The following is a 13,877-nucleotide window of genomic DNA, read 5'->3' as shown; positions in this document are numbered from 1 at the left end:
AGCTGCCCCTGGAGGCAGTGGCATGGTGGCCCAGGCAGTGGCTCCTGGCCTTCCCACTGCCCTGCCAGCCTCTCCGCCAATGGAGGCTGCACTTCCAGGCCCTCTCTGCCACCCAGCTGGCCCCAGAGGCAGCAGCGTGGCAACCCAGGCAGCAGCTCCCGGCCTTTCTGCTGCCTGGTGCGGCGGTGACACAAGTGGCGGAGGAGCTGGCTCCAGGCCTTCTCACCTCCCAGCTGGCCGGCACAGCAGCAGAGGTAGTGGCAGCGCGCCTTCCTGCCGCCCAGCTGGGCTTCCCTCCCATCAGATAGGTAAGTGGGGTGGGGGGTGGGCTAAGTGGGGTGGGGGAGCTGGGACAATGCTTCCCCCCTCACTTCAGTATGCTCCGAATCTTTACAGAGCATACCAAAGTGATTTAAAGACCCGAATCCGAAGCAGCTTGCTGCTTCAGGGTTCAAGTCATTCCGGAACTGTTTCCTGCTTCGGGTAAACCTGAAGTGGGAAACCCAAATTTTCCCCAGTGCACACCCCTAGTCTCAACCCTTAGGAAAGTTTAAATGGATGTGGCTTTTTTTGGCTAATTCCCCTGCATGAGTAGCCTGCAAAAAATGAGAGTGTCCAGATGATTTTATGCCCAATGGGGGCACATGACTTGTCTGGTTCCCATTCCCCTCCCCCCTTTAATCCACAGAAAATAAAAACCTCATTTTCTCCATTTTAAACGGGAAACTGTACAGTGTGACTGCAAACAAAGCATCCACTTCGATGTTCTACCTGTAGCGACTGCAAGGAGTGGAGCCAAGTTAAGATCCTCTTTAAAAAAGGTCAAGGAGGGTTGCTTCTACGTGCCGCTCCACCCCTCTCCTGCCCTTTAAAGAGCTTTCCCCCTTTCCCAGATGAGCTGCACCATAGTTTACAGTATGGTGCAGTAGGGCAAGGGGAGTTGTTGGGCTGGGATGAGGGCAAAACTGTCACTGCATCTGAACTTTAGCACGGGAATGATAGAGAAGATGGGGGGTATGGGGTGGGCCGACGGCAGTAGTGAGCAGAGCAGGAATGGGTATATGCCGATGCCGTCTCTACCCTGCTTGCTGTTTCCACTGTACCAAGGCCATGTTTTTGTGCTCCTGGGTAGATGCATCCTTTGTCTGTGGAAGAAGTTGGTTGGTTGTTCCTAAAGCACAAAGGGCTTAGAGTTGAATTTCCTGTTTCTTCTCTCTGCAATAGATGCATGGTTCAATTCAGCTTTTAAGCCTTTAAAAAGAAAGTCTATAAAGTGTGTAAGTTTTAGAACCCTGCCTAAATTTGCATTTGATATCAGTCAATGTAACAACAACAACATTTGATTTATATACCAGCCTTCAGGACTACTTAACGCCCACTCAGAGCAGTTTACAAAGTATGTTATTATTATCCCCACAACAATCACCCTGTGAGGTGGGTGGGGCTGAGAGCGCTCCTAGAAGCTGTGACTGACCCAGGTCACCCAGCTGGCTTCAAGTGGAGGAGTGGGGAATCAAACTCGATTCTCCAGATTAGAGTCTCGCACTCTTAACTACTACATCAAATGGGCTCTTCTACTTTTTATAAATCATTTGTAGGAGAAGTCGTCTGCTTTCTACCTTTTCAACTCCCATATGGCATTACTGATTTTCCTTTTTTTATTTAACAAAATATAAGGCTGTGGCTGTGGGATAATGTTCTGCCTGCTTAAGTTAAGGCTGCTCTAACTGCACTATCATTGTTTGCAACTCAGGTCTTTTTGGGGGGTGGGGTGGCCTTTTTATTCCTTATATAAGAATATTCTAAAAAATATATTCCGGTCTCCTAAGGAACTATATAAATATGTTCTAGGTACCTGAAATCCTAGATGGTGGCAGTTCATGGTTGTCTTAGATCCTTGGTGGTGTTAAAAGAGAAATCTAGGCTAGGAATGCAGAAATTTGAACTAAAAAACATTCCACACATTCCCAAGAGTCTAAGATTTCTGCTACTGCATCATTTGAGACCACGCTCCTTATGCATTTTTTATTGCTCTGAAATGCTAGGGTAACTGGTCTTTTTTATTTCCTGACTGATATGCCTTAAAATACTTAATAAAACAGCAAGTATAAATGCTTTCTGATGCTCAGATGTTAAAAGGCAAAGTCCAGGCCATGGAGGTAGTACACCTGTAATGGCTCTTTTTCATACCAGCAGTGGCCATATTTTAAGGCTGCCAACTCTTGGGGTTGCCAGCTCCTAAGGTTGCCAATTCCTGGGGATTTAGGAGGTGAAGTCCAGAGAGATGGGAGGAGGGGAACTTTGGTGGTATACATACCATCCTCCAAAGCAGCCATTTTCTCCAAGGGTACCGATCTCTATTGGCTGAATGTTAGTAACTCTACCTTTCCAAGTAGGTAGTACCAAGTTGGTAACTTTTTCCAAGTAGGGTAATGCTGGTTTAGGTAACAGCCGTTTTATTTGTCTCTGCCACATGGCCTGGAGTTTTTAAAGTCAATATTTACAATGTGAGAAGGAAACAGTTCCGTAGTGGAGGAGCTGAGATCAGGGCTTATTAATGATTTATGTCTGTATCAATGAATTAAAGGCCTGTACAAATGATTTATACAAAGGTCACTTGAGCGAGGGTTGCCAACAAACCTTAAGGAAAATGTCCTGTCCCTTTATCAGAGGCTTAATCTGTGGAACTAGGCACCTGAAACTTTTCATGGCATGGAGCTAGCTAACATCACCTGGTAAATAATTGCCCATTAAGCCTCTATTAAATGGACAGGACGTTTGTTCTCCTGGCCTGTTGGAACTCTTACTCATTTCACGTTTTCTTCAGCTCTCAATATACCTGGCTCCTTAGCCATGTCATTTTATTCATCAGCAATACATTAACATTTTTGCTTCACCTTTTACACAATGTAGCCCTGATTCTCTTAATCCTTAGCACTCAGAGACACTGTACCATTGCCGCACTGTGTCAGTGCAGTTGGTGATTGGGCAGCCAACAGGCCAGAGCAGTTACTATTCATTCTCCTGTGAGCTTTTCCCAAAGACAAATTTCCTTGGGAGTCCTCTGTCCATGTAATTCAAATATACCTTAGAAGATGGTTGTTGTGGGTTTTCCGGGCTGTATTGCCGTGGTCTTGGCATTGTAGTTCCTGACGTTTCGCCAGCAGCTGTGGCTGGCATCTTCAGAGGTGTAGCACCAAAAGACAGAGATGTCTCAGTGTCACTGAGACAGTCAGCCTTCGACAATACCTTAGAAGGTCTGTTTTAATACCCTTATTGTGAAACTACATTAGCAGCAAATGCAGAACACAGTTGCAAGGATAGTGACAATTAGTAAGGGATACACAGGCAAAGGTTGCAAAAATGGCAAGTACTTGATAGAGAAAAACAATGGTGAACGAAGAGATTGTGATCCCATGAAATTTAAACATGTATATGTTCTATTGATTTCAATGGAAGAGCTGGATTGTGCACATCACACACGCACGCGTGCACACACACACACACACACAAATAAAATTTTATTGAAGAACCATATACAACGAATTAATTACAATACATAACCAAACAAAAATACTATTTGAAGTATATTATCTCAACTCCTTTTAGGGAGTCTACAATGCACATTCAACCTAACTTATAATTAACATTAGATATTGATAACGCAGTGGTATTGCTGGTCCTGTATTTAAACTATGTTCTTTTTCCTCTTTACTTTACAACACGATCATTACTTAATGCTATAGTACAATCAACAATATCTAATTTCTCAGGTTCTTCGAGATCTTCTATCTCCTTGTATTATAATAATATATGAATGTCAAGCTACAATTTATGAGAAAACACATGCTTTCCAACCTTGTATATATTTCATAACTTTAGAGGGAGAAACATAAATAAATAAGAAAAAAACGTAAGTTTCAATTAAATATGGGCGGCGGGGGGGGTGCTTCTGGCAATAAGTTTGTTAATAGCTACTTTCCTGGTTACATAACCAGGCAAGCAATTTTTTGTAAATTGCCTTTCAGGCAGCCAACTTGCCACAAAGTGACTAACACAGGTATTTATGGGAAAGAAGGCTAATACCCACCTGTGTGGGTTAGTAGTTTTTGTTGATTTATTTGAAAAAGCTTCCATAAAAGGAGCATTGGAACCAGCTGGAACGAATACTTCCTCACTAGAAATGTTCACTGAAAGTTTGTAATGGCATCCATTAGGAATGCTTTAGGTAGAAAGAATTCTGATGCAGAGCAAGTATATGACTACAGAATTAACTGGAAGATTCCTTTGAGACGAAGACGTGTTTTCTTTTTAACAAAGAACATTGCCATTTAAATCAATTCAAGTGCTTATCCAGATAATCAGATCAGAGCCTGCTCTTAGCATATTTTAGCTTCTGTAGGTAATACAGAATGTATTAGTAATGTAGTAGTCCAACAATACCTTATCCAAACATAATGGACTGTGCTGACTTTCCTCCTCTCTCTTTGTGAAAGACAGATGTGCTGATGTATCTCCTCATTTTCAAAAGACTGCACAGAATGCGCTCAAGCACATTAGAGAAGGCGCATTCGGCTTCCAAAGAAGAGATTCTCATGGGAGCTAAGCTGCACCCATATTGAAAGGTAGAGGGGGGAAAAACTCCGATTGTCTTCATCCCTGCAACTTTTACAGTATCCATCAAATAACACAACAACTACATTCTGCTACAGATTTTACATGTTGTGAAATCAGCGATGGGAGCTAGTGTAAGGTGTCAAACTGTTAAGTCTTTGATAAGTGCACTTCGCTTCTCTTTTACTGTTGTGGATAGACGTTTTCTATTATTTTCTTCCTTTTTACAGATGTCAAGCTTCACAATGCAACTGTCTTCTACATCCACTGTTTTACAAGCCTACGAGTTTGCTAGCTGATTGCAACCCGTTTTGTCTTGCTTCCTCGTGGGCTATGAACGTAGTACAAAAGGCTATCTGTTTCATTCATTCATTCATTCAGTGCTTCTGCTCAAAGCCATGTTGGTCAGTTGCCAACAGAAATCACCTGTATATAGCTACTCCCTCTGGTAGGTGGCTGCAGAAGGTAAAAGAGGACAGCGGCACACAGCAGTTACGGCTGCCTGCCCTCTAACTATCTGACAGAGGCAGTGAAGAGCAGGAGCCATGATCTCTAGTTGTGGGAGTGTTGTGTAAACCAAGGAATGCAGGACGGGCAGCCACAACACTTCCCGGGGGGATCAATACCACCATCCAGACAGACGGCACACCAACCACTGCTGTGCCACAGTGGTGGTGTCCCGACAGGGTTGTCCACTCTAGCTTGGAAAATTCCTGGAGAAATGGGGGTGGAGCCTGAGGAGGGTGGAGTTTAGGGAAGAGAGGGAGCTCAGTAGGGGTACGAAGTTGCCATTTTCTCCAGGGGGACTGATCTTTGTAGTCTGGAGATCACTTGTAATTTTGGGAGAACTCTAGTCCCCATCTGGAGGTTGGTGACCATAAACCCTGAGGTTTGGCAAACTGCAGAATGCCTTCCTTTACAATTACTTTACATTTCCTTTACGATTATACAATTACAATTATTTTACAATTATACAATTACTTTACAATTATACAATACAAGTTTAGTCCTGGAAATGAGTTGTGGCAGGAATCTGGTGCCCAAATATGTTAGAACTGGAGAAGGATCTGAAACAAAGAGCTAAATATAATCCTTTTCACATACCTTACATCTGACCTATTGTGTAGCAGCGCTTAGCATTTAAGTCTAGGATTGCAAGTGGTTCAGCAATTAGTCGGTGAAAAACTTTCCATTAGCTGTAGACACCTGCAGTTTCAACCTCATGAATAAATAAGAGCCTCAGTTATTGCAGAGACAGCCGACATCCCTTCTGACTGCAGCTTTTGAGTCAAACAGCCAGCCAGCCACGGCAGCACAGCCTATGAGGTCAGGTGATCTGCACTGCACTTCTTCAAGCAATGCAGCCAGATTTGTAACATTGCTTGGGAAGCTTCTTGTCCCCTTATGCAGTGGCTGTTTCCATTCCTGGATGACCTGTCAAGCAGCTGCAGCTTTAACCACAATACTTTAGAAGAGATATGGCAACTCAGAGGCTGCTATCATTGTTAGTTCCAGGGCTTTTTTTCAGCAGGAACGCAGTGGAACGGAGTTCCGGAACCTCTTGAAAGTGGTCACATGGCTGGTGGCCCCGCCCCCTGATCTCCAGACAGAGGGGAGTTGAGATTGCCCTCCATGCCGCTTGGCAGTGTGGAGGGCAATCTAAACTCCCCTCTGTCTGGAGATCAGGGGGCAGGCCCACCAGACGTGACCATTTTCTCCGAGGGCAACCTACTGAGTTCCACCTCTTTTCCCAGAAAAAAAGCCCAGGTTAGTTCATATATAAAACCTAAAAATGGCATGCTACTGGACTGATGAAATATGTATCAGAGGTATTACCGAGTGTACATTGGGTGGTATCTAGTAGTTCCTTCCACTACGGGAGGAATCTTTTGCTGGAGAAAGGCTCCTTCCATTCCTCCAACAGAATGATTCTTTTCTCCAGCATCAGCAGTCTTCCTCCAATGGAAGGTTTTTCACTTAGCAGAAGAGAATCACTGGATTCAACAAGCCTGCTTCTGATGCTGACATACGGGCATCAACACCAGACGTCTTCTTTTCCTCCCTCACTCTGTTTTTGTTTTAACATCCAACTTGATAAAGTGTTTTGTAGAACTTGAAGGGCTGCACAATGTGTTTCTGAGAGGCTGCCAACTGGCTGGAGAAAAATGTCTTGTTTCTTTAATACAGGCTTCTTAAATACAGAGCTCTGCTAAACAAGCAATACTTCTCCATCAGTCACTCATGCCCAGCTACTCTCAGTGACGGCTGCCGCTTCTTAATATGTGAAAATGGGCCCTTGAAGCTTTTCGTGGCATGGAGGTAAATAACGTCTCATCAAGCCTCTACTGAAAGGCCAGGACATTGTTTGCCAGGCCAGTTGGATTTTGGGTTTGGATTCAACACACCGATTTTACAAATAGCAGTTTGCAAAGCTGGCACCAAAATATCCCAATTAAACAAACAAGCGAACACGGTGGCTATATTCGGATACTACACTAGGCCAGAATTAAATTCCAGTGTTCTACAATGGGCATAAACATGGCTTGTTCACTCTCCTCACACCTCCTTACTTTCTTCTAGCAAGGTGAATTAAATTAAGAATAAATTCCAATTGCCTGTAATGTAGCACAGATTGTTTGTACCCCCTCTTCCACATTCAAATTCGGGGGGGGGGGCAGGATTCCAATGAATTAAGATGCCTGCATTTAGATCTCATGAGAAATTAGAGATTTCATTTATTTATTTAAATGCTTGTAAAAAACCTTTCACCTCACAGTGAACCCAAGGTAGTTTTGCCTTCAATATAAAATGGGAGTGGATATTGCAGGAAAATTGGCATGATAAACAACAACTAGTGCAATGGCTCATACAGGGAGATGCACTCCTGTTTTCAAGAGAAATTTGGTTTTGCACTTTGTGTAGAAGGGAGGAGGGAGGAGAGCAGAGCAAGGAGAGCATGTGGATGTGATCAATAAGCAAAGTTCGTGCCTGCCACAGCAAACAGGAATTTAATTGAGTTTGGAAAGGAAGAATCCTCCACCCTACTTTACATCCAGCTTAACATATTATATACAACCACTTCTTTTCTACTAAACCTGAGGAGAGAGGAGAGGAACAGCAAAGGCAAAGAACATCAGCAGTTTAATCCCCAGTGAAATAAGGGCAAACCTTAAGGGTATGAAGGACTTTGTTGCTGGAGTAAATGACTGCTGTTTCAGAAAGTCTGATGGGATCGTTCCCACAGTTTAGCGAGGCCTGGGCTGTCCCTCCTTGTTCACCACAAGGGCCACATCAGAAAAATATGACCTGGACGACAGCAGCTAATTTGTGTCATTAAGGGGGCAATCCTAAATGGGTCTACTCAAAAGTAAGTCCAATTTTATCCAGTGGGGCTTACTCCCAGGAAAGTGTTGCTAGGATTGCAGCCTATGATACAGTAGATAGTAGTATATAATATAAGCCTATGTAGAAGTGTGCCTTAAGTCACCCTGGGAAATCTTGGGCCAATAATATATCTCTTGGGCTACCATAGTTCATATGGTTGTTGGAAGGATAAACTGGGAAGGAGGGGGAAGTACATCACGGCAAGCTCCTTGGAAGAAAAGTAGGATAAAAATACAGAAAATGTAATATAATATAAATGCAATTTGCATACATTTGGCATGAATATCACGGAAGCCCAGCTATAACAGCTAAATAAATTATTTTGCATCTGACTGCAATCAAATTTTTAAAGCATTTGTTCTAACACAGATGATATCCCAAGGAGTAGAAAAGACTTCCCTGATTCTTTACAGTTTGGGTTTCATAAGTCGCTCTCTTAGACATTCATAGCAAACATTCCTTGGGAAGCTGCAGCATGACATCATTAGAGCCACATCACCACATCCAGCTGCCAGAAACAAGGCCCATTGTCTCTACTTTTCTCCACCTTCATTCATGCATTCCAGTGTCAGGGCTTCCTTAAAAGAACAATGCTTTTGACCCAGAATGCCTTTCTTCAGCAAATGTGAAAGGGGTTTGGGATTACACTCAGTACATGCTGTACAGAGATCCTTGCTTCATCAAACTTCCATGGATACACTGTGTGTCTTATGGGCTGTCAAATCACTTCCAGCTTATGGTGACCCTAAAAATGAATGACTTCCAAAACAACCTGGCTCAGGTCTTGCAAACTGAAGGTGGTGGTTTCCTTTATTAGACTCAGTCCATCTCAATGGAGAGGGGGGTGTCTTCCTCCTTTCCTACTGCCTTCAACTTTTCCTAGCATTATTGTCTTTTCCAGTAAGTCTTATCTTCTCATATGACCAAAGTATGATAGCCTCAATTTAGCTATAGCAGCTTCTAGGAAGAATTCAAACTTGATTTGATCTAGTACCCACTTATTTATCTTTTTGGCAGTCCATGGTACCTGTAAAACTCTCCTCCAACACCACATTTCAAATGAATCTTTTTTTTTCAAGAACACTAGAGAAATATAACGCGCAACTTAGTACCATTATTTTAAGACGCCATCTTCAGCTGTTTGTTAAAACCAAGAGAGAAAAAAGTCTTAGGGCTACACCCCAAATAAACTTTTTGTTCCTCTCTCTTCTCCCTCTCCCAAAATATTAGAACTTGAGGGCACCCAAAGAAACGGATAAGCAACAGATTCGGGATGACAAAAGGAAATATTTATTCAACAAGTGACTAAACGTGAAATTTTCTGCCAAAGGATGTAGTGAAGGTCACAGGCATAGACAACTTCAAAGGGGGAGCTAGACAGATTCATGGAGGATAAAGTCTACCACTGGCTACTAGCCATGGTGACTAAAGGGAACCTGCATCTTCAGAGGCAGTAAACCTCTGAAAACCAGTGCCAGGAGGCAATGTCAGGAAAGCCCTGTCCTTTATGCCCTGTCCCTCTATGCTCCTCCAGAGTAACTGCTTGGCTACTGTGTGAGACAGGATGCTGGACCATATGGACAACTGGTTTGGGTCAGCAGGGTTCTTCTTAAGTCAATACTGCACTGTCCAGACTCAAATGGAACAAATACAAACCAGACCCAATGAAGACCACTTAAGCTACCATGTACCCACTCAGTAGTTTTGTCAAAGCAAATAGTCAAACAGCTGGAACAAACCAAGCAGTTTAGTCTACCTCCCATCACAGGGTCTAAACAACTAAAATTTCTCACAGATGAGCCTGAAGGATAAAAAAATACAGCATACATGACTGTCCAGATTATAGTCAAGGGTCTAGGGTCCTTTTCTAAATGGGCCCATTTTGGAATCAGAAATGCATGCACAAATTTGCACACACTATCTTAATTTATTTTAGTTTCAGTATCTTATTTTAAATGAAATGTGCATCCTAGATTGTTGTAGTTAAGGGCAAGTTGGGGAGCAGCATGGGGAAAAAGAGAGACACCCACAGAGTGGCCCTCTGCTTGCTGGAAGTCCTGTGCCCACAATGTGAGCTTCAAAAGACATTTCCTTTCTAATTTTCAGGAAACCATGAAAGACAGGGACCTACTTTTCCTTAGAGATAGGCCTTTTTTAGACTAGGAGAAAACCTGTGAATACTAGAGCTGGAAGCAACTTTGGGTCTCTATGCCCTTGGCCTCTGTGCCCTTGGCCTCTATGCTCTGTTGTTGGGCCCTTGGCCTCTATGCTCTGTTGTTGGCTCTTCATAGTAACTGGTTGCCTACTGTGTGAGACAGAATGCTGGACTATATGGCCCATGGATCTGATCCAGCAGGGCTGCTCTTATATTCTTATAGTAGTAAAGGTGTGATATGCTTTAGAAAGGTGTTATAGTCAGGGCTTTTTTTCAGGGGGAACGTTGGGGAACGGAGTTCCGGAACCTCTTGAAAATGGTCACATGGCTGGTGGCCCTGCCCCCTGATCTCCAGACAGAGGGGAGTTGAGATTGCCTCTTTCTGGAGATCAGGGGGCGGGGCCACCAGCCATGTGACCATTTTCTCCAAGGGCAACCCACTGAGTTCCACCACCTCTTTTCCCAGAAAAAAAGCCCAGGTTATAGTTAACTAGTAGCCAAACAGTTAGTGAACAGAACCCTTGCTGTTCCTACTTAAACAGTCGCTGCTTAGCAGGCAGTTTTCACAAACTCTACATACAATAACCTTTGATGACCTATCAAAATCGCCAGTAAAGTATTGAGGATAAATTAAATAACTGAGACAGCGGGTTACTATAGATTACTTTGCCTTTAGCAGTTTCAGCACTTGACCTAAAGATAGGGTCACTGCGAACTGACATTTGACGTCTTCCTGTCTGACTCGGCAGCCGAGCACTGCCTTTCCTCCATGGCCCCTGGGAGGCTGGCATCCTGATCGTCTTAGCAATGCATGAATTTTAATAACCACACAGCACTTCTCATGCTAACCTCCCCTTGTTTTCAGCCTCTGCAATGATGTATTCTCCTTGCTCTGTTGACTGTTGCTCTGCCTCAGTGATGTCAGTACTTGAGAGTTTTGTGCCTCATACAAATTAAGTGTAGTTGTAATTGGGCAGTGATCTTCCATTACACGGGCTTCGACCAAAGACTTGTCCATGTCTCCATTCTTAGTAATTACTACTTTCTTGCACACTCTTAACATTGGTGTCAGTTTATCAAGCTAAGATATCATTGTTGAGTCCCTGTAATATTAGTGTAAAATTATAATTTTTGATGTTCTGCGAATGCTGGCATGCCTCCATCCCGACCTGCTGTTAGCTTAGTGAGAATCTTGTAGCTTTTCAAACTGTCTTTATCCTGTACCAGTATTTCTTTTCATAACTATGCAAACTCATCCCCCGTTCACACAATGAAGCAGACATATACGGATGCTGTCAGAGACAGAGTTTTAGTTTAGTGACATCAAAAGTCCTTCCAATGTCTTCACTGTTAGAAATTAGATTTATATTACTGATGCACAAGAAACTGGGGCCAAGTTGTATGCTATTCAGGGTCAAATTAATCTGACCATAATCTCAAGTCTCTATCTAGATTGCATCCTAAACTAGGAATTTAACCTCTTGTCATCTGAAACAAGCTGTAGAGCCCTCAGATAAGTAAGTGCACGATCAGACCAAAGTTTATAGTCCCATTGATTTTAATGGGGAAGTTAAGCACATGCTTAACTCTCCCACTGAAATCAATGGGTTTAGTTTAGATTTGATTATATCCTGTCTTTATTCATCACACAAGGGTAGGAATGGTGTTCATCTCCAATTTCACCCAGGAAGCTCGAGGCTCAACATTTTGCAGCTCTAATATCTAGATGACAATATATTTTCCATCAGATTCCACGTGTGAAGTTGTAAATTGAACGCTTTAATCCTAATCTCTCTTATTATCTGTTCTGATACTGAAGTTGTGAAAATTTGTATTTGCAATAAAATATATAAGAATACAACGGTTCATGTGAGTTTATCTCAGCACTTGTTAAAGGTATAGAGTCAATGGTAGGTTTATTTTAATACGATTGATTCTTATTGTACACACAGAAGCTGGTTTGTGGAGCACGTATATGAAAAGAAGAACTTTCCTTGTAAAAGTATGTTCTCCAAAACAAAACAAAAAAAATCAAACACCGTATTCATTGCACCTTGCAGAATAAATACTCTTGCTAAAAGCACACAACATAAAATTGTAACTCATTTTAAAAAATGGCATTTTTATCTTGCTTGGGTTATATTTACAACTGAAAACCTCACTCCCATTTTCACGTCAGATGCTTCTTAGCATAAGAAATTTCTGATTTTTTTTTACAATTGCCTATAACTATCTAATCTAAACTTTCAATAGCATTTATAACAAAATGATTGGGCCTCAATCTGCCACCTGCCATGCCAATTTTTAAGTCTAATACCGTGATAACTAATGATAACTACAAGATCTTTATCCTATTAGAATAACAAAGAACAAAATTTACACAGGTATTTTAACCTGCAATGGTCCTATGATTCATTATTTAAATATACCAATTTTATACCTCCCCCTCAAAAAAGAGATGCTGAAGTATTTCAGGTACTGACGCCAGGAAGGGTGTCAAAGGCAGGGGCAGAGACGCTCCTGTGCCCCACTGAAAAGGCAAGTTGCGTCTGCTCCTGTTCTGCTAGGTCATTCCTACCTGGGATGCGCCCCCCCCCCCAAGCTCTGGGGCTGGCTTCTGGGCTTCCTTACCTTGTTCCAAATCCTGCTGGTCGTACCAAGGCTCCTCTTCCTCACTCTGAAACTCGTCCATCCTGTCAGCGCTCAGCATGAGCTCGCCCAGTCCCGAACCATCCAAAACAGAGCGGCAAGCGAAAGAGAGGCCGAGCTCTCCCAAGGAATACTGCAGAGGCAAGGGTGAGGGAAGGCGGGGGCGCAGACGGGATGTTCTTCCAGAGACCGACGCCGAGGAAGGCAAGAACCCGCCGCCGGGCAGTAAGGCCGAGGGCGGCCGGAACGGGCCGAGCAGACCTGCGCTCGGGACAATGGCTTTGCAGCTGTTCTATTGTGAGCCGGGCTGCGGCAGTGGTACCAGGCTGCAGGCTGCCGCTGCCTTTGCATCACCTTCTCTCCCGCTCCATCTGCCTTTTGCGAGGGAGGGAGGGAGGGAGCCGAGGGGCCGAGACGTGGCAGAGGACGCCCGCCCGAATCCCTCCGGCCTTTCCCCTTGTCCTCCACGTCCAACTCCTCACTTCTGGAAGGGGCGGCTACTAGATTATGAGTCTTTGTTACGGGAGAAACCCAGAGCCCGCGGAGCTTCTTCTTTGCAGGCACAAAAGGAAACGCGCCCTTGCAAGGCGGCCGGTTCCTCTTCGTGCGGCTCGGCGGAGACCTCTAGCAGGGAAGCGCGGCGCGAAAAGCCCCGGGCGCGAGGGAGGGGGCGGCAGGGAGACAGGCTCCCCCCTGGGCATTTTTGCCCGCCGAGCCTTTTAACCGGAGGAAACCCGCGCGCCAGGCTCGCATTCCGCCAGGCTCGAAGGAGCAGGGGCGGAGTCCCGGACGGTGCCAGCCAGGGCGAAGCCAGTGCAAGCGGGAGGAGGGCTCTTGACGACGGCAGCCGCTTTAGATTGCGATTTGCACGCAGAGGCTGCGTGCGCTCGTACGAGCGAGCGGCCGGAGCCCGGTGACAGTTCGCGGCTTTTTTGCGGGAAGACTTCTTCGCCATTGTTCTGCGGGGGGGGGGGGGATCTCCACTCTTGGTTTTGCTGCAGTCCCAATGGAAGGCATCCGGATCCAGTTTCTTGTTGAGGGAAATAGAGGGGAGAGAAGACGGAGGCATATAACG

At 44.2% G+C, this 13,877-nt stretch overlaps 1 protein-coding gene across 1 annotated transcript in view; it reads right to left on the bottom strand.

Moving 5' to 3' along the window:
* Nucleotides 1-13,547, bottom strand: part of CDR2L (cerebellar degeneration related protein 2 like) — a 45,612-nt gene extending 32,065 nt beyond the window's left edge. The window contains exon 1 of the mRNA XM_054977659.1: nt 12,785-13,547. Coding sequence (XP_054833634.1) covers nt 12,785-12,863 — 79 coding nt within the window. The 5' untranslated portion in view covers nt 12,864-13,547. The remainder of the gene's footprint in view (nt 1-12,784) is intronic.
* Nucleotides 13,548-13,877: the final 330 nt, after the last annotated feature.

The sequence above is a fragment of the Eublepharis macularius genome, chromosome 4 (genome assembly GCF_028583425.1).
Source record: "Eublepharis macularius isolate TG4126 chromosome 4, MPM_Emac_v1.0, whole genome shotgun sequence".
NCBI lineage: Eukaryota > Metazoa > Chordata > Lepidosauria > Squamata > Eublepharidae > Eublepharis > Eublepharis macularius.
Note: the sequence above shows the minus strand (reverse complement) of the source record. Positions and strands in the feature narration are given on the sequence as shown.